The sequence below is a fragment of the Salvelinus alpinus genome, chromosome 30 (genome assembly GCF_045679555.1).
Source record: "Salvelinus alpinus chromosome 30, SLU_Salpinus.1, whole genome shotgun sequence".
NCBI classification, from domain to species: Eukaryota; Metazoa; Chordata; class Actinopteri; order Salmoniformes; family Salmonidae; genus Salvelinus; species Salvelinus alpinus.
Window position 1 is genome coordinate 7,505,702 of NC_092115.1, and position 24,371 is coordinate 7,530,072.

The 24,371-nt window shown below is 41.1% G+C and overlaps 1 protein-coding gene across 1 annotated transcript; it reads left to right on the plus strand.

The window, feature by feature from the left end:
* The first annotated feature begins 525 nt into the window (after nt 1–525).
* On the plus strand, nt 526–23,543 carry LOC139560669 (myosin heavy chain, fast skeletal muscle-like). Its single transcript, XM_071377668.1, has 41 exons — nt 526–548; nt 1,011–1,056; nt 1,188–1,415; nt 1,827–1,970; nt 2,178–2,334; nt 2,539–2,566; nt 2,962–3,070; nt 3,180–3,272; nt 4,151–4,211; nt 4,382–4,480; nt 4,808–4,911; nt 5,304–5,442; nt 7,586–7,704; nt 7,863–8,012; nt 8,107–8,277; nt 8,505–8,808; nt 10,061–10,125; nt 10,219–10,306; nt 10,423–10,540; nt 10,717–10,840; nt 11,633–11,769; nt 12,182–12,437; nt 12,617–12,859; nt 13,194–13,370; nt 13,469–13,614; nt 13,751–13,841; nt 14,114–14,503; nt 14,625–14,751; nt 15,374–15,492; nt 15,646–15,842; nt 15,959–16,142; nt 16,275–16,440; nt 17,563–17,687; nt 18,019–18,327; nt 18,521–18,724; nt 18,832–18,957; nt 19,105–19,275; nt 19,562–19,666; nt 19,762–19,857; nt 22,983–23,114; nt 23,425–23,543. Exons 3-41 carry the CDS (start codon nt 1,200–1,202, stop codon nt 23,443–23,445), a joined length of 5,811 nt encoding a protein of 1,936 aa, XP_071233769.1. The 5' UTR covers nt 526–548; nt 1,011–1,056; nt 1,188–1,199; the 3' UTR covers nt 23,446–23,543.
* The last annotated feature ends 828 nt before the right edge of the window (nt 23,544–24,371 follow it).

Sequence of the window (24,371 nt, forward strand, 5' to 3'; positions counted from 1 at the left end):
TTTGTTCTTAACTTGCCTGGTTAAATAAAGGTAAAAAATAAATAATGGTGGTTGAATTTCATGTCGATAAGGTGTTATGCCATTGGCCAAACTTGCAGACAGCGGGAGATCGCAAATGTCATTTTTCTCAGTCTGAGATTTACATGGAAGCAGTAGGTCAAGTTCTAAACTAAAGCATTGTGTTATATTTATGTAAATTACAGTGTGTACAAGTTTAGTATGTACAGCAGCTCAAGGTCAGCCACAAGGCTCTACTCTAGTAGCAAGTTAGATGGACATGTCAGTTGTAGACATTCCTGCAGTAGGCAACCTGATCCTCCTTAAGGTCTCAGAATAGTCTAGAACAATCACTGGTAAAAGAATAAGGAGTGTGGTGCTCCTCGAAGTGGGTGGGACTAGAGAGACACAGACACATGGAGGTCTCTCATCCAATCCATTTCCTTTACCAGAGTGGTCCATAATTAACTTCTGCTTGGTTGTCCTTTCCAACCAGATATAAGGAGGCTGAGGCCCCAGTATCCGTGAGTCAGATACCTTCTTCCTCTGTGGTAAGACTCCTTAGATTTTTACATTTGTCTCATATTTGCGCTCAGCATCTGAGGCGGTAGCTAACTGCACTGTTTGAGTTCATAATTTAAAAAAAAAGTTTTTCATGTCTTATAAGATTTCACGGTATGCAATCGGCATTAATTTAAAATGTAATTTGTAACATTTTACTTTAAATGTGTTTTGCTTCAAATCTGTCACTTTCATTCAAGGTCAAAAGTGCTGCACCTGCATGTGTTTGTAAATTCAGGTGGTGGTCTAGAATATCACTGGATTGTCAGGGCTACTTGACAGAATGCACAGTAAAGTAGGAAAATGAAAGTTACCAGTTGACCTGTAGCTGAATTGGACATGGCTGTAATGATGGAGTTGAATGATGCCATTCAAAATGTTTCTTACCCTTCAGGGGCTAAATTACAGGGCTTTAGACTTGTGCGTATTCACAACACCCTAATGTTTCACAGGGTCCTCCAAAACGTACAAATTCAACTGTAGGAGGGGAAAAAGAAGGTGAGACATGGTTTGTCTTCACATAAAAAGTTTTTAAAAAATTCTGTGTGAGATACAGTACCGCTCACTCTGTTGACTGTGGAGGAAGCACCACAGAGTCAATCATGTTTCTTGTTTCATCTCTTTCCTAGTGATCCGTCACCATGAGTACGGACGCGGAGATGCAGATCTACGGCAAGGCTGCCTTGTACCTTCGTAAACCCGAGAGGGAGAGGATGGAGGCACAAGCCGCACCCTTTGATTCAAAGAACGCCTGCTATGTGACAGACGTCAAGGAGCTGTACCTTAAGGGTTTGATCACTGGCAGGACAGAGGGGAAGTGTACTGTCAAAGTCATAAATGCTGACGGCACCAAAGTGGTGAGTCTGATCTGAAAAGTATTGAAGTTAAATACATATATATATACATATACTTACAGTGGTAAGTCTGATCTGAAAAGTATTCAAGTTAAAAAAAAATCAAAACCATTCCAAAAGCCAATATTAAATCAGTAACAAAAAAAGATTTATGAGCATTTCTTTGTTCTTTTTTAAGCAGAATATAACCTTCAAACAAACCATTTTTATTGCTGCTATTTCAAAATGGTGTGGAATTATTGATAATGACAACTCAAGAATCACCATTTATTTGTCAGTGGGTGAAAACAAAGTACTTGGATTAAATTTTGGTATGCATTTAAAAAAAAATATTTAACTTGTATTTAATGAGCAAAAAGCATTGAGTAATGACCAGTTAGATCCGTGTGTAATCTAGATTTCTGACTGTTTCAGGATAAAGAGTTCAAAGAAGCAGACATCTACCAGATGAACCCCCCGAAGTACGACAAGATTGAGGACATGGCCATGATGACCTACCTGAATGAAGCCTCTGTGTTGTATAACCTCAAAGAGCGTTATGCAGCATGGATGATCTATGTAAGAAACCTGCATAAACATACACACTGTAAATTAACCTAATAAATACACACATACAGTACTACACATAAATGAACAGTAAAAACCAAAACATACTAATACAGTAGACCCACATTAGTATACCATAGTACACCCACATCCTCACATAAATATAGGTAAAAGTCAATCTGACTTTGCTAATCGCCTAATTGGATCCCTTTCATCCAGACCTACTCTGGGCTCTTCTGTGCCACGGTGAACCCCTACAAGTGGCTCCCCGTGTACGACGAAGTCGTTGTCAACGCCTACAGAGGGAAGAAGAGGATGGAGGCTCCACCCCATATCTTCTCCGTCTCTGACAACGCCTTCCAGTTCATGATGATTGGTACGAGCTCTCATGGAGATATGGATGGATGGATGGAATCTACTGTCTTCTAGTCTAAATTAGAACAGTCTGCTGGGAATCTCTCATTTCACTATCCTTGAATGGAAAATATTCCAAAATGAAATTCATGATGATGCTTATGAATACAATGATGTACTCCTAATGTTGATTGATTATAATAAGCTACATGTTTTTTGGTTCCAGATAAGGAGAACCAGTCCGTCCTGATTACGTAAGTTGTTTTCTATCATTTCACTTGAGAAAGTGTTTCTATTCTGATATGTCGTGAGTGGATTAGGCTATCTGTAGTAATGACTGGGTGTTATGAAATACAGGACATTATGAGTGAATTAGGCTATCTGTAGTAATGACTGGGTGTTATGAAATACAGGACATTATGAGTGGATTAGGCTATCTGTAGTAATGACTGGGTGTTATGAAATACAGGACATTATGAATTGATTAGGCTATGCGTAACAATGACTCGATGAGTGGGAATATTTATTAATTATTTACTTATGTTAGAAAACGTGTCGGCAGTGTATTTTTCAAAGCTATTTCTGTGTGAAAGCCAATCTGACACTCAAACATGTGACTAAACCCATCTTTCTCTGTTATATAAACCAGCGGAGAATCCGGTGCAGGAAAGACTGTCAACACCAAGCGTGTCATCCAGTACTTCGCCACCATTGCAGTTTCTGGAGTCAAGAAGGAAGTAGACCCCAGCAAAATGAAGGTAACACATTTCAGTTCGGTGTTCTGTGTAAACTTTCTTTCAAGCGGTGAATCCTGTTTTAAGTCAAGTGTTTGATAGTTTCTGAGCAACTTGTGTTTGTCTCAATCAGGGGTCTCTTGAGGATCAGATCATTGCAGCTAACCCTCTGCTGGAGTCTTACGGTAATGCCAAGACAGTGAGGAACGACAACTCGTCGCGCTTTGTAAGTATGAAGGGCATACTGTGGAAGTGACCTTCAATTGGAAAAAATATTTTAGTTGTTCCCTATAGGTGCCATAATACCCATAAAACCTAGCGGTCAAACAGGGAAATGCTTCCAATCGTTTTTCCACCATTTATTTCTCCCATCGGGGATTTTAGCAACAGTTAAAATAAGTTTTGTGCTCCGTGTAGGCTTACCCAGGTGTGACGTTTTTATAACCATGTAAATCAGAAAAGGTGACTTTAATCAATATATCTGTCTCTATCTACTCTCAGATTTCAAAATGCTAATTAGCATCAAAGTAGACATCATGAACAACTACAAATCCCTGCAAGCTCCTGCTGGTCATCTCTAGCTGACACCTTCGCTAACAGCTATTGTGTCAATTTATAACTTATACAAGACAGAATGTACCATTTAAATAAATGTAGCCAATTTATTAATTAATAAATTTAGCTAACAGTAGATAGTTTATCCAGAGATTCTGACCTTTGCCTAAATTAGGCAGTCTCGTCCAGATCATCATGGCATCTGTAGTTCTTTATGATAGCCACATTAGCAGTTAATTAGCATTTCATTTGTTGTGGGTAAATACAGGCAAATATATTTCGCTAAAAGTCACCTTGTCGTAGATAGATTTACACGGTTATCAAAACTACACGCTAAAATCCACTATTGGGGAAATGAATGGTGTAAAAACGTTTGGAACCATTTCCCTGTTTGACCGCTAGGTTTTATGGGTATTATGACTGATACTGTGGTGCTCTATAGTTTCGTCAATAGATGTTCAACAAACTGTAACTTTTCAAGGGGTTTATCAAAGTAAAATGCTAGATGTATTTAGTTGACCTATTTCTGTCCGCCATGCTCTACTACAGGGTAAATTCATCAGGATTCACTTCCAAGGTGGGAAACTGGCTAAAGCAGATATTGAGACCTGTGAGTTGATTTTCCTTGTTTCTCAATGCTTTCCTTAAATCAAACAGAATATTTGTTGGAGATTGAATCATCAAATGTAATGTTATCTTATGTTCTCTCTCTCTTTTTTCTCTCCCTCTCTCTGTCTCACTCTCTGTCTCACTCTCTCTCTCTCTCTCTCTCTCTCTCAGACCTGCTAGAGAAGTCCAGAGTGGCCTTCCAGCTGCCCGCTGAGCGAGGCTACCACATCTTCTACCAGATGATGACCAACCACAAACCTGAGTTAGTTGGTAAGGAAATTATTCACACCTCCATCTGTGGAACTTATTAAAATGTTTCCTAGTCCACACTGGTAATATTATTACAATGAGTACATCCAAGGTAACAAGGTATCTAAACATGGGTCAGGTCTTTCAAGGTCTTTCATGGGAAAGATCAAGTAACGCACTGTGATGCACTAGTCCAGGAGCCTCAGTCCCCCCCTTTTGATGCTCTGTATTATATACTGCATGTATCCTTGAGTCCATCTATTGAGTAAAGGAGGGAGAGATACTGTAAAGGTAGGACAGCAGAATTCTAAGAGGTTTAACTGACAAGCCATTCTCCGTTGTCCACAGAAATGACGCTCATCACCACCAACCCTTACGACTTCCCCATGATCAGCCAGGGTCAGATCAGTGTGGCCAGCATCGACGACAAGGTCGAGCTGGATGCCACCGATGTGAGTGATACAAAGTGTGAACCAAAAGCTAGATATGGAATGAATAAGGACCACAATACACACTGAATGCATTGCGCAAATCCAGCTTGATAGCAGCTGGGCACCTTGTGTTAGTTAGGCATGTGCTTCAAGGCCACTCGTCATGCCTTCACACTTCACCTTGAGGCACATACCTGTAAGACTTCCACAAGAGACTGCCTCTAAGTGCCCTGTGGAACTGTGTAAAACTCTTGTTGTGCTGTCATATACTAGTGTGTTGGCCAAGAGCAATCATGTGGAACAGAGAAGCCAGTTAATTCTAACCATCCCATTTGTTCTGGACTGAACACAGAACTGTAACTGAGTTATCTACCGTTCAGTTTTTCACTGTTGTACTTTCTCTTTAATACCAGGATGCAATTACAATCCTGGGCTTCTCTAACGATGAGAAAATGGCCATCTACAAGCTGACAGGAGCTGTAATGCACCATGGCAACTTGAAATTCAAGCAGAAGCAGCGTGAGGAGCAGGCCGAGTCAGATGGAACAGAGGGTGAGTCCCACTCATAGACGTAAGATATGGAAAGCATTAGTCCCTTTCCCAGTCCCCAACGTAGAAATACAACACGTAAGAAGTTAATTCCACGTTAATGGAATTGTGTTGAGATTTTCATTTAAAATGTATGACAAACAAAAATCATACATTTTACAGTTTAACAAACCATTAAACTCTATGTACAATAAACACTTTCAACAATTTACACTGAACATCAAACAAAAACACATTTACAGGAAGAACTGTGCAGATGCAATGTTTGGTAACAAGAATTTAGTTAAAATCTCCCTCAGTTTTATCTGTGCCCACTTTTTCCAAAAACACTCTTAAATATCTGCTCTGAATTAAGATTCAACGATGTCTGCAAATAACACTGCTGGGTGATTTGAAAAGTCATAGTAAATCAATAATATAATAATCCTCTTAGCAAAAAAGTTTTTATTTAATTTACAATATTTAGAAACTCTGAGAATAGAAAGGTTCAGTACTTTTGTGACGCATCACAGCACAGTTAAAAATATATGTCAAATAGAAACTGGATGGTGTTCAGAGATAGATGGGGGGGAAGCTAAAGGATGGGACTAAAAACAAACAAAAGATAAGTATTGTAAAATATCCATGAAATGCATATAGTATGTATGAGCTGGAATAAGAAGCCTGAGTGTTGTTGTCCATTAGTTTACTCCAATTAGGGGAGAGGTGTTCGGGTTAGGGGAACATAACGACTTTGGACATCACAGTACAGCACATTATAGTACAGTAGAGTAGAGCATAGTTCAATACAATACAGTATAGTACATTATAGAGTACTCAACTTGTGTTTTCAACTTTGTACTGTACTGAACTATACACTACTGTACTGTACTATACACTACTGTACTGTACTATACACTACTGTACTGAACTATACACTACTGTACTGTACTATACACTACTGTACTGTACTATACACTACTGTACTGAACTATACTATACACTACTGTACTGTACTATACACTACTGTACTGAACTATACACTACTGTCCTGTACTATACACTACTGTACTGAACTATACTATACACTACTGTACTGAACTATACACTACTGTACTGTACTATACACTACTGTACTGTACTATACACTACTGTACTGAACTATACACTACTGAACTATACACTACTGTACTGTACTATACACTACTGTACTGAACTATACTATACACTACTGTACTGTACTATACACTACTGTACTGAACTATACACTACTGTACTGTACTATACACTACTGTACTGAACTATACACTACTGTACTGTACTATACACTACTGTACTGTACTATACACTACTGTACTGAACTATACACTACTGTACTGAACTATACACTACTGTACTGTACTATACACTACTGTACTGTACTATACACTACTGTACTGTACAAACTTGTGAACCGAACTGTGGATTATAACTACTCTGATTTCCCATTGTAGCCAATTCAATTTCGTTCAAGGAATTCTGTTACTGATGAATATTTCATAAACAAAATTGATATGAGTAAAAACACTAACTAATTGGTAGGTCCACTTTTACTTGTTAATTCTGTAAAGTTTCATTGTTCTCCCTCCTCATGAGGTAACAGAATTTTAAAGCACAAGGCAATGTTTTTGAAACTTACAGAAGGCAGAAACATTTCTCCAAAACAAAATCTAAGTGTTGATATTAGTTGTATTTCTAATACCTTTTATGACTTTTTCTGCCAGCTGTTTTACAAGACAACTTGTCCACCTGTTTGACCAGAAATAAAAGCGTTTGCTTATTCCTCATTTTCAGGATGGCAAATGGTAAAACATATATATATATATATATATATATATATATATATATATATATATATATTCCTTTATTTCTAGAAAAAGATAGACTCTTAGCTTTCATTTGACACCCAATTTGACATCCTCCTATGAACTTCCCGAGTTGGTGCTCATTGGTCCTTTTACAGGGAAACGACCAAGACAGGCGGTGCCACATGAGTCAGGCAGGAAATACATTTGAGACCAAATTCCAACCTCCAGAAATGATTTGAATAATGGATGTGGGTGAAAATGAAAACTTAACCTATAAAAGACATCACAATCAAGTGATCCGTTGTTGGTTCTCTCTCCAGTGGCTGATAAAATCGGCTACCTGCTGGGCCTGAACTCAGCTGAGTTGTTGAAGTGTCTGTGCTACCCCAGAGTGAAGGTCGGCAACGAGTACGTGACCAAGGGACAGACTGTGCCTCAGGTAGGGCGGTTAAACACAGCATCAGACATTTTCTTACTACCTGAAATATTTTGGGGACAATTGCATTGCTTTTAAAAAATACTTATGTTGTTTTTCCCAACATTATCACTGGACATGGTCAATATCTCATGTATTAATTTGAGGTATTATCTTTGCAGGTTTATAATGCAGTCATGGCTTTGGCCAAGTCCATCTACGAGAGGATGTTCTTGTGGATGGTCATCCGTATCAACGAGATGTTGGACACCAAGAATCCAAGACAGTTCTATATCGGTGTGCTCGATATTGCCGGATTTGAGATCTTTGATGTGAGTCTGAGACCAGAACAAGACAATTAGTTGTGATTGAGAAGGATTACAGCCGTGTATGATGAAATGATCCCTTCTGAAATTCCATCAACAGTACAACAGCATGGAGCAGCTCTGCATCAACTTCACCAATGAGAAACTGCAACAGTTTTTCAACCACACCATGTTCGTCCTGGAACAAGAGGAGTACAAGAAGGAGGGAATCGTCTGGGCCTTCATTGACTTCGGCATGGACTTGGCTGCCTGCATTGAGCTTATTGAGAAGGTCAGTTGTCTGTAAGGATTATAATGGGATGCAACAGCAAAGCTCATAGGGAGCACATTGATAGATATTAGAATAATAGTACAACATATCTGACTGTTGAGAACTCAATATGTTTCCTATCATGTCCCCCTAAATGAATGTAATCCTATAAAATGATGTTTGCTAAAGGAATACATGTGATCCTAAATGTAAAATCACTAATTTGATATCCATCTCTTTTTGTAAAGCCATTGGGCATCTTCTCCATCCTTGAAGAGGAGTGCATGTTCCCCAAGGCTTCAGACACTACCTTCAAGAACAAGCTGAACGACCAGCATCTTGGCAAAACCAAGGCATATGAGAAGCCCAAGCCTGCCAAAGGCAAGGCAGAGGCCCACTTCTCCCTGGTGCACTACGCCGGCACTGTGGACTACAACATCACTGGCTGGCTGGAGAAGAACAAGGACCCCCTGAACGACTCAGTTATTCAGATGTACGGGAAGTCCTCAGTCAAACTGTTGGCTGCACTGTATCCCGCTGCACCACCTGAGGGTAAGACCAGCATTTACATTTAAGTCATTTCAGCATCAAGTCAAAAGATTCAATTAAGCGATAGTTACAACTCAGACCCACATTGTCTTTAGAGCAGTGGCCACCAACCTTTTCAGAGTCAAGATCACTTTCTGAGTCAAAATGCAGGCCAAGATATCCTGCTGAGATGTTTTTAACATGACTTGGAAAACACAAGCCTATGCAACATTCACCAATTAAAAACAGTTCTGTAGCAATGAGGTTTGTTCAGTAGGCTATAGGCCCAATATAGTATCACTGTATATAGGTTATACTGGAATGGCCCTGCCAATGTGATTCTTCTCAGACCATTTTGAAATTATATATATATATAGAAAGAAAATGGGTATATGATCACACTGGTAATAGATCATTTGTCGTATTACTTGTGATCCACAGCTGAGTGAGCATAATAGTTTCCTTTATTTTTACTGGACTGTCGGCCTGCATCTGATAGTCAGTCTGAGGGGAGGGAGGGAGCAGAGGTGATGCTGCCTCTCCCCCGACTCACTGTCCCTCCGCTCTCCTTCCCTCCGTAAAGAGAAAAGGGGACCCAGTCTTCCAGCTGATGGTGAAACTCAAGTCGCACTGCATTATTTCTGCCTCATGCACCAAATCATGTTGTTACTGCTGTGATCAGAGAAATAGTGAAATATTCCTCGATATTAAATAAGACACAAGCGTATCAGAACACTTTGCTCTTCTCATTCATTACAGCTGCAGTGCTGGTTGTAGCTAGAGTGGAAGTAGGGAGAGTTAACATTTTATGTCTCATAAAAGTGTTGAACAACGTGTTGAATAACAACTTAAACATGAACTAACTCATTAAAACAGCATCTCTCTGCTGTATTCGTTGAGTCTCTCTCTAGTCATGGTTTCAATCGTTTTTACATCTCAAAGTAGGAACTTTGTTGTGCTTCCGATTCTTCTTTTTACAATCTATGGCTCGAGGAAACTGTACAGGGACGGTGCTCTGAGCTATCTGATTGGCCAGCGGTAGGCCTATACGTGCAGTTGATTTGCTCTCAGCCTTCAGACATGAAACGGTTCAAAATCCCGATCGACCTGTTGGTGACCAATGCTTTACATTCTTTGAATGTATCGCAATTTATCAGGGTTTTTTACTGGGATAATTTACTTATTCAATAGGTGTTATTTTGCACAATCTCATTGGCAGCATTTGCATTTGATTATCTCATTTCTAATGATCTTTAACTTATCCACATTTGAACAGATACAACCAAGAAAGGAGGCAAGAAGAAGGGTGGTTCCATGCAGACTGTGTCCTCCCAGTTCAGGGTGAGCTATTGAAATGTCTATATTCAGTCCTCCAAAAGGTGCATTGATTATCATAAATGATTTCTGAGAAAATGGTTTGTAACCCTCTTCCAGGAGAACTTACAAAAGCTGATGACCAACTTGAGGAGCACTCATCCTCACTTTGTGCGCTGCCTGATCCCCAACGAGTCAAAGACTCCAGGTACAAGAAATATTGACTTGAATATTACATCTTATCTATAGAGTATGAGTAACCTTAACAAGCCCAATCCTTTAATCTGTTAATAAGTATTAAAGAGACTTGGTTTGTTTTTCCAGGTCTGATGGAGAACTTCCTGGTTATCCACCAGCTCAGGTGTAATGGTGTTTTGGAGGGGATAAGGATCTGCAGAAAGGGCTTCCCCAGCAGAATCATCTATGCTGACTTCAAGCAGAGGTACACTCACACAAAACACAAATGCACACACAACACACAACACACACACACAGCACACACACACACACACACACAATTCTCCAAGGGCAATCCCAGCATCAGAATAGGCTTAGCTTTTATGTAATATAACCAACCCATTACAACTTGAAATATGATAACAATGTCTCCTCATTCAGGTACAAAGTACTGAATGCCAGTGTCATCCCCGAGGGCCAGTTCATGGACAACAAGAAGGCTTCTGAGAAGCTGCTTGGGTCCATTGATATAAATCACGACGATTACAAGTTTGGACACACCAAGGTCAGTCAAATACCGCCAGCAAAAGCTGACATCCAAACACAACTTCAATGATGATTTAAACATGAACCATTCAACATCTGTCCAGTTGGTTTATCCATCCTTTCATTCCTTCTTCTTCATTTAAAGGGTCAATCTGCAGTTGCATCCATTTTTTGAATGATACATTAATGATTTGTACCCATTGATTCTGGAAGAATATAACTTATTAATGCCTCATGAGCTTAGTTCAACTGTAGAACCCAAAGTATATGCTTGTTTTACTCCAATGGTTTGTAAACTAAGTAAATGTAAACTAACACTGTATAGCCTCAAAACATGGTTCAACCTATCATGTAATAGCATGGATGGTCAGTCCTTGCATCCATACCATGTCTATTTGAGAGTGGTTACATATCTCCAGCCCCATCCTTCTCTTTTTTACTGAAAAAGGGGCAGGGAGGAATCTTTGTTAATGCTTCAACTGCTGATTGACCTTTAAACTTATGAAAAAGGTGGAAAAACATTGAACAATTGTTTTCTTCAAATTCATACAAGTATATAAACTCAACTCATTATCATGTGCATTGAGTTAGAGTGGTATGGCTTCAGTTATCTGTATCTGTGTACATTATTCATCTACAACTCTGCAAGAACTTACAACTTTTAAACAAGCTATCCCATGGTTTGTTTGTTAGCATTGCATTGTTTATGTTCAAATGAATCTAGAGGTGTTGTTCCCCTGTTTTGATCCAACCCTTTCTATCTGTCACCATCTGACTGTGGTTCTAATGGCCATGTTTACCTGTGTCTCAGGTGTTCTTCAAAGCCGGTCTGCTGGGTGTCCTGGAGGAGATGAGAGATGATAAGCTGGCCGTTCTGGTCGGCATGGTCCAGGCTCTCAGCCGTGGATTCCTCATGAGAAAAGAGTTCACCAAGATGATGGAGAGGAGGTGAGGAAGAGTAGACAAAGCTTTCTGTGGACCTGCTGTATGTAATGCATTATGATCACATACTGTAAATGCTGTTTTTTACAGTTGATCAGAATGAGAACGTAGGTCTTATAATGCTCTATTAGTGCTGCAGTTTGGGATTTGGCAAAGCTGTTCAGTTGTCATTTATATTGGTGATATTTACCCATTCATTATTAAATAACATAAAATGCCTCCTGATTTAAGCATGACCTGTCAGTCGTTGCATCTAGAACTCTGTCTATGATTTTAAGAGTTGTTCCATTTCCTTAGCCCCGTTCCTCAGCTGTATACACAAAGTGTTGGAGGGGCGGGGGGTTGTTCTTCTTCAAATCCCAGAATGTAGCTTTAAGCATGTCACTCACCATGCCACTCTATCCTTTCTGTTGACCAGAGATGCCATCTTCACCGTCCAGTACAACATCCGTTCATTCATGAATGTGAAAACCTGGCCATGGATGAAGGTGTACTTCAAGATCAAGCCCCTGCTGAAGAGCGCTGAGACTGAGAAGGAGCTGGCCAACATGAAGGAGAACTTCGACAAGATGAAGACAGACCTGGCCAAGGCTCTGGCCAAGAAGAAGGAGTTGGAGGAGAAGATGGTGTCCATGCTGCAAGAGAAGAACGACCTGGCACTCCAAGTTGCATCTGTGAGTGAGAAATGATCCTCATAAGATCATATTTTCATACACATGAATACACAAACGAGCACACATTTAATTATTCTTTAATTATTTATATTGATTTGTTTATACTTTTTTGACGAAATCAAATCTATATTTTGATAAACAGAGTGAGGAGGATGATTTTTCTCCTGTTCTGAAATCAGGAATCAGAGAATCTGAACGATTCTGAGGAAAGGTGTGAGGGGCTCATCAAGAGCAAGATCCAGCTGGAGGCCAAACTCAAAGAGACGACAGAGAGGCTGGAGGATGAGGAGGAGATGAATGCTGAGTTGACTGCCAAGAAGAGGAAGCTGGAGGATGAGTGTTCTGAGCTGAAGAAGGACATTGATGACCTGGAGCTCACCCTGGCCAAAGTGGAGAAGGAGAAGCACGCCACTGAAAACAAGGTCTTGTGTCTTACAATAGACAGTCAAACCAAAACCATAATCAACTCAAAACATAGTTCAACAGAAATAGAATTCCAGATGTATTGTGGGTGCAGGAAAAATTAAGACACAAATAGTGGTACTCCCCACATTCATTGCATGTTCTGCTCCTACTTGTTTATGACTTCCATTCAGTACACTGGCATGGAGTACACTACCACCTAGTGTTGAATCTATAGAACAGTACTTGTTGACACATTTCTAATCTGAATTAAATGAATGCAATACATATGAAACTAAATCTCCCCTTTGTGGTGAAGTGAACAAAGACACATTTTGTTGTGGCCGTTTTCAGGTTAAAAACCTGACAGAGGAGATGGCGTCTTTGGATGAGAGTGTTGCCAAGCTGACCAAGGAGAAGAAAGCCCTCCAAGAGGCCCACCAGCAGACACTGGACGACCTGCAGTCAGAGGAGGACAAAGTCAACACTCTGACCAAGGCCAAGACCAAGCTGGAACAGCAAGTGGACGACGTGAGTGGAGTTTGACATTTTGGCCTTGATAGTATGTAAGATGTTATTATCTTCAGTTGTTTAGATTTGAACAATACATGTCTATTTTTATGTTGTAGCTTGAGGGTTCTCTGGAGCAAGAGAAGAAGGTCCGTATGGACCTTGAGAGAGCCAAGAGAAAGCTGGAGGGAGATCTGAAACTGGCCCAGGAGTCCATAATGGACCTGGAGAATGACAAGCAGCAGTCTGATGAGAAAATCAAGAAGTAAACAAACAATACCTGCCATATTGACAATAATGGTTGTTCTTGACTAATTCTTGTAATTATGAATTAGCATTTACATGATACTCTCTCTTTACTCTATCGAACCGAAACCAATCGACGTGTTTGTGTTTCTTAGGAAGGAGTTTGAGACATCCCAGCTCCTCAGCAAGATAGAGGATGAGCAGTCTCTGGGAGCTCAGCTACAGAAGAAGATCAAGGAACTCCAGGTACAGTACAGGACCTCAGCTCCAGTACAGGAAACGACACACCTGAAACATTTCGTAAAATAATATTCTGGTAGCAGACATTTTTTGCTGGTGGGTCAGTAGATTGGAAGATGAGGTTTCTTACCGTTGTGGTTTTGGTTCCCGCATGGGACACCATCTACTGAATATATTAGTGTAACTGGTTTTGTATGAACTCGTTTAAAAAAAATGTATACTATTATTGTTTTCTGTATTGTGGTGTTCATCAACCGTGCTCCTGCCCACTGTTCTAGGCCCGTATTGAGGAGCTGGAGGAGGAAATTGAAGCTGAGCGTGCTGCCAGGGCTAAGGTTGAGAAGCAGAGAGCCGATCTCTCCAGGGAACTTGAGGAGATCAGCGAGAGGCTGGAGGAGGCCGGAGGCGCCACTGCTGCTCAGATTGAGATGAACAAGAAGCGTGAGGCTGAGTTCCAGAAGCTGCGTCGTGATCTTGAAGAGTCCACCCTGCAGCATGAGTCCACAGCCGCCGCTCTGCGCAAGAAGCAGGCCGACAGTGTGGCTGAGCTCGGGGAGCAGATCGACAACCTGCAGCGCGTCAAGCAGAAGCTGGAGAAGGAGAAGAGTGAGTACAAGATGGAGATTGATGACCTCTCCAGCAACATGGAGGCCATCGCCAAGGCTAAGGTGAGTAGTGATGGTTTGATCAAGCAGTGTTGAGGAGAGTCAACTACATTACCATTCAAGTGAACTGAAGTTGACAGAAGTCCCATATATACAGTAATGATGGAACATGTTTCACTAACAGGGCAATCTGGAGAAGATGTGTCGTACTCTTGAGGACCAGCTGAGTGAGATCAAGACTAAGAATGATGAGAATGTTCGCCAGGTCAACGACATCAGTGGACAGAGGGCCAGACTCCTGACAGAAAATGGTACCATCATCAACAATGAACAACAAACCAATTATTTCTTCAGTAAAACACAATAACATGTATTGGGGGGCTGTATCCATGTAGTCCAGTCCACATAGTTTCTACTGTTCTGACTTAAACTGTAATGATCGCTCTTTAAAGCACTTTGTTACATTATGAGAAAAAATATTTTATTCAGATTACTAATACTTTAAAAAAACTAGATTATTACTTATTTGATTACTTTTAAATTGAGAAATGATGTTTGGCAAAAAATACATTGACTTCATTTCGATTTCTAGCAAGTTTGTTAGTTTCACCTGAGCGAGTCTGACCACAATTCAGAGACCACTATGATGAAACACCAAATGGGTTTGATGGATGCTTTTTGTCTGCTTCTAATGCCTCTTAATGGGAAAGTAATCCAAAAGTAACGTAAAGTAAACAGATTAAATTACTGAGTTTGGGTAAACCAAAAGTTACGTTACTGATTACAATTTGACAGGTAACTAGTAACTGTAATGGATTAACCTACCAAACCCCAACTATTTAACACCTAACATTGCCCTACGATACTTTAAAATCTATTTTCAATCTTAGAGAACAAAGACCCTATTAACAAGATGTCCCTCTGTCCCTGCAGGTGAGTTTGGCCGCCAGCTGGAGGAGAAGGAATCCCTGGTGTCTCAGCTGACCAGAGGCAAACAGGCCTTCACCCAGCAGGTTGAGGAGCTGAAGAGGCAGATTGAGGAGGAGGTCAAGGTAAGGGAATTTTGAAATCCCAATGTGGCCCTCGAGACAAAATGATTGCCCACCCCTGATATAGACAGTGACTAGGCCACCCTCAGAGACTTCCACTGTCATTTGTGTTACTATCTCTCTTAGTCTTTGTATTTCTCTCTTTCTCTCGCAAAGGCTAAAAACGCACTGGCCCACGGTGTCCAGTCTGCCCGCCATGACTGTGACCTCCTGAGGGAGCAGTTTGAGGAGGAGCAAGAGGCCAAGGCAGAGCTGCAACGTGGAATGTCCAAGGCAAACTGTGAGGTGGCTCAGTGGAGGACTAAGTATGAAACTGATGCTATCCAGCGCACAGAGGAGCTGGAGGAGTCCAAGTGAGTCGCACGGAACAGCAAAACTCAAATATTGGGTGTGGATAGTGAGTGGTAGGGGGCTCTAAAAAAATGTTACGTTGATTTGTAATGTTTGTAAACCCTCTGTCGTCCAACAGAAAGAAACTGGCCCAGCGTCTGCAGGAGGCTGAGGAGACCATTGAGGCGACCAACTCCAAGTGCGCCTCCCTGGAGAAGACCAAGCAGAGGCTGCAGGGAGAGGTGGAGGACCTCATGATTGATGTTGAGAGAGCCAACGCAATGGCCGCCAACCTCGACAAGAAGCAGAGGAACTTTGACAAGGTGAACATTAATAATCCTCAACTTAGAGTGATATTTTCTGTCTGCTGTATGATCAAATGTAGCATAATTGTAGCATATTTCTGATTCCAAACTCTTCATCAAGACCTAATAAAAATCCCATTGATTCCCCAGGTTCTGGCAGAGTGGAAGCAGAAGTATGAGGAGGGTCAGGCTGAGCTGGAAGGAGCTCAGAAGGAGGTTCGCTCTATGAGCACTGAACTCTTCAAGATGAAGAACTCCTACGAGGAGGCTCTGGATCATCTGGAGACTCTGAAGAGAGAGAACAAGAACCTGCAACGTGAGCATTTGACAGCAGTTTTATTGAGCTCATGTTTAACTAGTGTAATTAACATTTCAATTTTTTCAACTTATAATTGGTATCCCTTTGAACAACCCAAAGAAGTGGGGGCATTTAGATTTGCAAGACCCTATGAAGTGCTGATTAATTCATGAATCAAATCAAATTGTATTTGTCACATGCTTCGTAAAAAACAGGTGCTTACGGCCCTTCCCAACAATGCAGCTAGAAAACAAGGAAATAATAGAGAAAAAACAACACGAGGAATAAATACACAATGAGTAACGATAACTTGTCTATATACACCAGATACCAGTACCGAGTCGATGTGAAGGGGTACGAGGTAATTGAGGTAGATACGTGCATATAGTTAGGCCTAAAGTGACTAGGCAACAGCATAGACAAACAGTAACAGCAACACGTGGTGATTTAGTGCAAAAAGAGACAGATAGTTACATAGTAACTGCTGACTTGCTACACCCTCGACAACTACTGTGATTATTATTATTTGACCATGCTGGTCATTTATGAACATTTGAACATCTTGGCCATGTTCTGTTATAATCTCCACCCGGCACAGCCAGAAGAGGACTGGCCACCCCTCATAGCCTGGTTCCTCTCTAGGTTTCTTCCTAGGTTTTGGCATTTCTAGGGAGTTTTTCCTAGCCACCGTGCTTCTACACCTGCATTGCTTGCTGTTTGGGGTTTTAGGCTGGGTTTCTGTACAGCACTTTGAGATATCAGCTGATGTACGAAGGGCTATATAAATACATTTGATTTTCTTTGATTTTCTTTATTTGATTTTTGATTAGTAACCAATAGCTACCCAGACTAACTATTTAGCAGTCTTATGGCTTGGAAGTAGAACAGGGTCCTGTCTGTTCCTGACTTGATGCATCGGTACTGCTTGCCGTGCGGTAGCAGAGAGAACAGTCTATGATTTGAGTGGCTGGAGTCTTTGACAATTTTTGGGGCCTTCACTGACACCGGCTGGTATAGAGGTCCTGGATGGCAGGGAACTCGGCCCCAGTAATTATTATGATTCAATGTCAACTTCATTGCATTGGTAATACCCACTGAAAATCTCCCAAGTCTAAACTGCTCCTGTGTTTGTGTGTGCAGAGGAGATCGGTGACCTGACTGAGCAGATCGGAGAGACTGGCAAGAGCATCCATGAGCTGGAGAAGGCCAAGAAGACCGTGGAGACAGAGAAGTCTGAGATCCAGACCGCTCTGGAGGAGGCTGAGGTACAAACTACAGCTGTTTGATGGGATAAGCAGTGTTAATTTGATCATTTGGATCCCCATGAGCTTTTGCAAAAGCATCAGCTACTCTTCCTGGGGTCCACACAAAACACAAAACACAACAAATAACAAAACACTGATAGACAAGGACAGTCACACAAATGTAAAATACGATATACAAACAATACAACTAAAGTGGTACACTAGGCAACTCCAGCTACAGTGCCACGATCCCTGTATTGGTGTTTATTGTCGTCATATATATTTAATTCCTTGTGTTATACACATCCAAATGTATTGAACACAATTCGCCTGACTGCTTCTCTTTGTCCAGGGAACACTGGAGCACGAGGAATCCAAGATTCTGAGAGTGCAGCTGGAGCTGAACCAGATCAAGGGTGAGGTGGACAGGAAGCTGGCTGAGAAGGACGAGGAAATGGAGCAGATCAAGAGGAACAGCCAGAGGATGGTGGACTCCATGCAGAGCACCCTGGACTCTGAGGTCAGGAGCAGGAATGATGCCCTGAGGGTGAAGAAGAAGATGGAGGGAGACCTGAACGAGATGGAGGTCCAGCTGAGCCACTCCAACAGGCAGGCCGCTGAGGCCCAGAAACAGCTGAGGAACGTTCAGGGACAGCTCAAGGTAAAGGGACTGGGGAGAGATTTGTTGGTGAATCTGTAGAAAAGAATAGAACAGAGAAATACATAGAGTTGACTAATATAGTGTAGAAAGGCAGAGATATTGGGGAAATTCTTAACAATTAACATTTATATCAATGACCCAATCACCTCTACTTCCACAAGTCCTAATGAACCCATGTCATTGTGAACCCCAGGATGCCCAATTGCACCTTGATGACGCTGTTCGTGCCGCAGATGATATGAAGGAGCAGGCAGCCATGGTGGAGCGCAGGAACGGTCTGATGGCGGCTGAAATCGAGGAGCTGAGAGTTGCTCTGGAGCAGACAGAGAGAGGCCGCAAAGTGGCTGAGACTGAGCTGGTAGATGCCAGCGAGCGTGTTGGACTGCTGCACTCCCAGGTATGGGTCAAAAGCCATTTCTAATGAAACTCAGCCAGGCATACCATTTCTGCCTTGTCACTTGAAAGTTCTCTTGAGAATCAAAAAAATGGTTTTACCTCCTCCAGAACACCAGCCTTCTGAACTCCAAGAAGAAGCTGGAGTCTGACCTGGTGCAGGTGCAGGGAGAGGTCGAAGACATTGTCCAGGAGGCCAGGAATGCAGAGGAGAAGGCCAAAAAGGCCATCACTGACGTGAGTCCTTGTGACTGTTCAATTACATTCACTTGATTTGTATCCAAGGGCCAATGGTAGCTGGGATGGTTTACCACAACAAAGATCTCAGAGGGACGTTACGATTGGTGCCAATTGGTGCATAAATTAAACAAACTACGATTCCAGGCGGCCATGATGGCTGAGGAGCTGAAGAAGGAGCAGGACACCAGCTCTCACCTGGAGAGGATGAAGAAGAACCTGGAGGTCACAGTCAAGGACCTGCAGCACCGCCTGGATGAGGCTGAGAACCTGGCCATGAAGGGAGGCAAGAAGCAGCTCCAGAAACTGGAGTCCAGGGTGAGTTAACAGCAGGGTGGATTAAGGTGGATTGAAAGACTGACTGCTGGAAATGTATTTAATCTTGCAAATACACAGAAGCATTGTGTCATGACTTTCTCTCAATAACCCAGCTAGATAATGAAAAGCTGTTATCATTACAGATCCCTTAAATTAAATTGTGATAGTTTGTAGGAACAGAGAACAATTGTGCCTCCTTGACTGGGTAAAAGAATATACCTCTGTTGTACTAAGAATTGTTACGTCTGATTTCACCACCTCAAACAAACGCCTTTCTTCCACAAAGGTTCGTGAGCTCGAGACTGAGGTGGAGGCTGAGCAGAGAAGAGGTGTAGATGCGGTCAAGGGAGTCCGCAAGTATGAGCGCCGAGTCAAGGAGCTCACCTACCAGGTAACAGAAAGTGCCTTCGTCCCAAACTTGACACTAACACAGACAGGTTTGTGTTTAAAACTATGGTGCATTGATTCTTTGATCTTGTCCCACAGACCGAGGAGGATAAGAAGAACGTTGCCAGACTTCAGGACCTGGTAGATAAGCTGCAGATGAAAGTCAAGGCCTACAAGAGGCAGGCTGAGGAGGCGGTGAGTCACATACTTAGTCATTATACATTGATAAACATATTTTTCCCCTTGTAGACATTACAAAACTTAATATCCAAACAGTTTAGTTTAGGCTTTAACCAATGCCTCGCAAAGAAGAGCACTGATTGGTAGATAGGTTAGAAAAATGGCAAAGGAATAAACATTTTACGAGTATGCTTTTCATCGGCAAGTACTGGGGAGTTTTTCAGGATGAAAAAAAACGGAATATAGATGAGCACAGACAAAATCCTAGAGAAAAAACAGATTCAGTCTGCTTTTCACCAGACACTGGGAGAGAAATTAATATTTCAGCTGACAATAACCTTAAACAAGGACATATCTACACTGGAGTTTCTTACCAAGAAGAAAGTGAACGTTCCGGAGTGGCCTAGTAAAGAAACGAAAGGAGAGGAGGAACGGGGATATCAGATGTCGCTAAAGTTGTTCAAGGCCGAAATACACACTGTGAATGGGAAGATTTCCATCCCATTCGCCATCCACTTCTTTCGGTGTAGGTGGAACGGGAGTGGGGGATAAACTTTGACTTGTAGAGTAAAACAGAAACGCCAAAGCCAGGCTTCTGCTTACAGCCATATTGGTCGCTAAAAGAGGCTACAAAAGCAAAACAAAAAATGAGTGAATCGTTCCGGACCTGTTGGTTGATACACTCAACTAAAAAACATTTTTAACAGCCTATAAATGAAGATAAAATAGCTTACAGACAAATACAACTACTCGCACCAAACACATTCTTTAAACAGACACACTCATCCAGAGCAATTAGGGTTAGGTGCCTTGCTCAAGGGAACACTGGCAGACTTTCACCTAGTCGTCTAGGGGGTTTCAAACCAGCAACCTTTCGATTACTGGCCGTATGCTCTTAACTGCTTGTCTATCTGTGGCTCCGTATTAACTGTGGGTAGCTTTTGGATTTTGACTTACAGTGGGGCAAAAAAGTATTTAGTCAGCCATCAATTGTGCAAGTTCTCCCACTTAAAAAGATGAGAGAGGCCTGTAATTTTCATCATAGGTACACTTCAACTATGACAGACAAAATGAGAAAAAGAAATCCAGAAAATCACATTGTAGGATTTTTTATGAATTTATTTGCAAATTATGGTGGAAAATAAGTATTTGGTCACCTACAAACAAGCAAGATTTCTGGCTCTCACAGACCTGTAACTTCTTCTTTAAGAGGCTCCTCTGTCCTCCACTCGTTACCTGTATTAATGGCACCTGTTTGAACTTGTTATCAGTATAAAAGACACCTGTCCACAACCTCAAACAGTCACACTCCAAACTCCACTATGGTCAAGACCAAAGAATTGTCAAAGGACACCAGAAACAAAATTGTAGACCTGCACCAGGCTGGGAAGACTGAATCTGCAATAGTTAAGCAGCTTGGTTTGAAGAAATCAACTGTTGGGAGCAATTATTAGGAAATGGAAGACATACAAGACCACTGATAATCTCCCTCGATCTGGGGCTCCACGCAAGATCTCACCCCATGGGGTCAAAATGATCACAAGAACGGTGAGCAAAAATCCCAGAACCACACGGGGGGACCTAGTGAACGACCTGCAGAGAGCTGGGACCAAAGTAACAAAGCCTACCATCAGTAACACACTACGCCGCCAGGGACTCAAATCCTGCAGTGCCAGACGTGTCCCCCTGCTTAAGCCAGTACATGTCCAGTCCCGTCTGAAGTTTGCTAGAGAGCATTTGGATGATCCAGAAGAAAATTGGGAGAATGTCATATGGTCAGATGAAACCAAAATATAACTTTTTGGTAAAAACTCAACTCGTCGTGTTTGGAGGACAAAGAATGCTGAGTTGCATCCAAAGAACACCATACCTACTGTGAAGCATGGGGGTGGAAACATCATGCTTTGCGGCTGTTTTTCTGCAAAGGGACCAGGACGACTGATCCGTGTAAAGGAAAGAATGAATGGGGCCATGTATCGTGAGATTTTGAGTGAAAACCTCCTTCCATCAGCAAGGGCATTGAAGATGAAACGTGGCTGGGTCTTTCAGCATGACAATGATCCCAAACACACCGCCCGGGCAACAAAGGAGTGGCTTCGTAAGACGCATTTCAAGGTCCTGGAGTGGCCTAGCCAGTCTCCAGATCTCAACCCCATAGAAAATCTTTGGAGGGAGTTGAAAGTCTGTGTTGCCCAGCAACAGCCCCAAAACATCACTGCTCTAGAGGAGATCTGCATGGAGGAATGGGCCAAAATACCAGCAACAGTGTGTGAAAACCTTGTGAAGACTTACAGAAAACGTTTGACCTCTGTCATTGCCAACAAAGGTTATATAACAAAGTATTGAGATCAACTTTTGTTATTGACCAAATACTTATTTTCCACCATAATTTGCAAATAAATTCATAAAAAATCCTACAATGTAATTTTCTGGATTTGCTTTCTCATTTTGTCTGTCATAGTTGAAGTGTACCTATGATGAAAATTACAGGCCTCTCTCATCTTTTTAAGTGGGAGAACTTGCACAATTGGTGGCTGACTAAATACTTTTTTGCCCCACTGTATATCTGCTTGAAAAATGATGGCGAGACTTAAAAATGTCTGTCTAGCAATGATCAACATCCAAATCGACAGATCTTGAAGAATTATGAAAATATTGCACAATCCAGAGATTTACGCATAAAGACACAGCTAAAGATGTTTATAACATGTATTGACCTTGGCGGGTCAATACCTATCTAGTCCTGATATAGTTTTTTATTTTTTATTAATACAAATGTTGTTTTTTTTACTTGTTCTTCTACTTTGATATTACAGAGTATGTTTTGTAGATCGTTGACAAAAAACTAATTTAAATCCATTTTCATTTTAATTTGTAACACAATAAAATGTTAAGAAATCCAAGGTGGGTGAATACTTATGATAGACACTGAAAGCCCCTGGAAGCAGTGGTTTGATCCCCCATTTCACCACTCATTCTCTCTGCTGGATCATCTATCTCCCTATATACTATCCTAAATCTGTCAACAACAAAAAAAAGTAGTTTAAAATACCTCAAGAAAAAAACTATATTGATTTGCTACCTGAAGCTTCAAACTTTGAATGCTGATTTTACACTCTCCCTCTCTTTTCCTCACCCAGGAGGAACAAGCCAACAGCCACATGTCTAAGTTCAGGAAGGTTCAGCATGAGCTGGAGGAGGCTGAGGAGCGTGCTGACATCGCTGAGACTCAAGTCAACAAGCTCAGAGCCAAGACCCGCGACACTGGAAAGGTACGGAGCTGCTGCTAAACCTATACCTGACTCATGTTCAGATATGGCCACATCAACACCACCTATGATATAGTCTTCTCAGAGGTCAATACTGACCTTTTACACTCACTAAAATGTATTTAAGATCTCTAAGAAGCACATTTCAGGTAAAAATAGATTAATTCAAACTAAGATGGTACTTCAAAATTGAAAATCAAAGCTTAACACTGAGCATTTAATGCTTCATTCATTACATTATTTCTAACTGTACATATATTCATATATTTTGCATGTTCATTATTAATACTCATCCATTATTTTCTTCTTACAGGGCAAAGAAGTTGCTGAATAAACAAGACCAAAGTCTTACATCATTTTCCCGTGTTGCATAAAATATGATTTTCATGGTGAAAATGAGCTTTGATTAAAAACATGTCGGGCCTACATACACTTCCTTTGTGACTGTGGACTCATTACTCAGCGAACAGCTGTTTCATATCATACACATATTGTACTTTAATTTAAAGCGCAATCTGGGATTCCAACAACAACGAAGTGGTGTGTCGCTATGGCAGAAAGCGCTGTTTAGATATTATCAAATAGACCAGCTAATGTCATCCTACCATTACACAGGGGTGGGAAAAGTACCCAATTGTCACACTTGAGTAAAAGTAAAAAATACTTTAATAGAAAATGACTCAAGTGAAAGTCACCCAGTAAAATACTACTTGAATAAAAGTATAAAACTATTTGTTTTTAAATATAGTTAAGTATCAAAAGTTAATGTATGAATCATTTCTAATTACTTGTAAACCATTTTTTATTTTTTAAGTTAATGAACACTCAGACATCTGTAACAAACGAAGCACTTGTGGTTTAGTGAGTCCGCCAGATCAGAGGCAGTAGGGATGACCAGGGATGTTCTCTGTTTAGTGAGTCCGCCAGATCAGAGGCATTAGGGATGACCAGGGATGTTCTCTGTTTAGTGAGTCCGCCAGATCAGAGGCAGTAGGGATGACCAGGGATGTTCTCTTGATAAGTGTGTGAATATCGCCATTTTCTTGTCCTGCTAAGCATTCAAAATGTAACGAGTACTTTTGGGTGTCAGGGAAAATGTATGGAGTAAAAAGTACATCATTTTCTTTTTTTGACAACTTTAAGTAAAAGTTGTCAAAAATATTGATAGTAAAATAAAGTAAAGTACAGATACCCCAAAAAACTACTTAAGTAGTACTTTAAAAGTATTTTTACTTACGTACTTTACACCACTGGTCATTT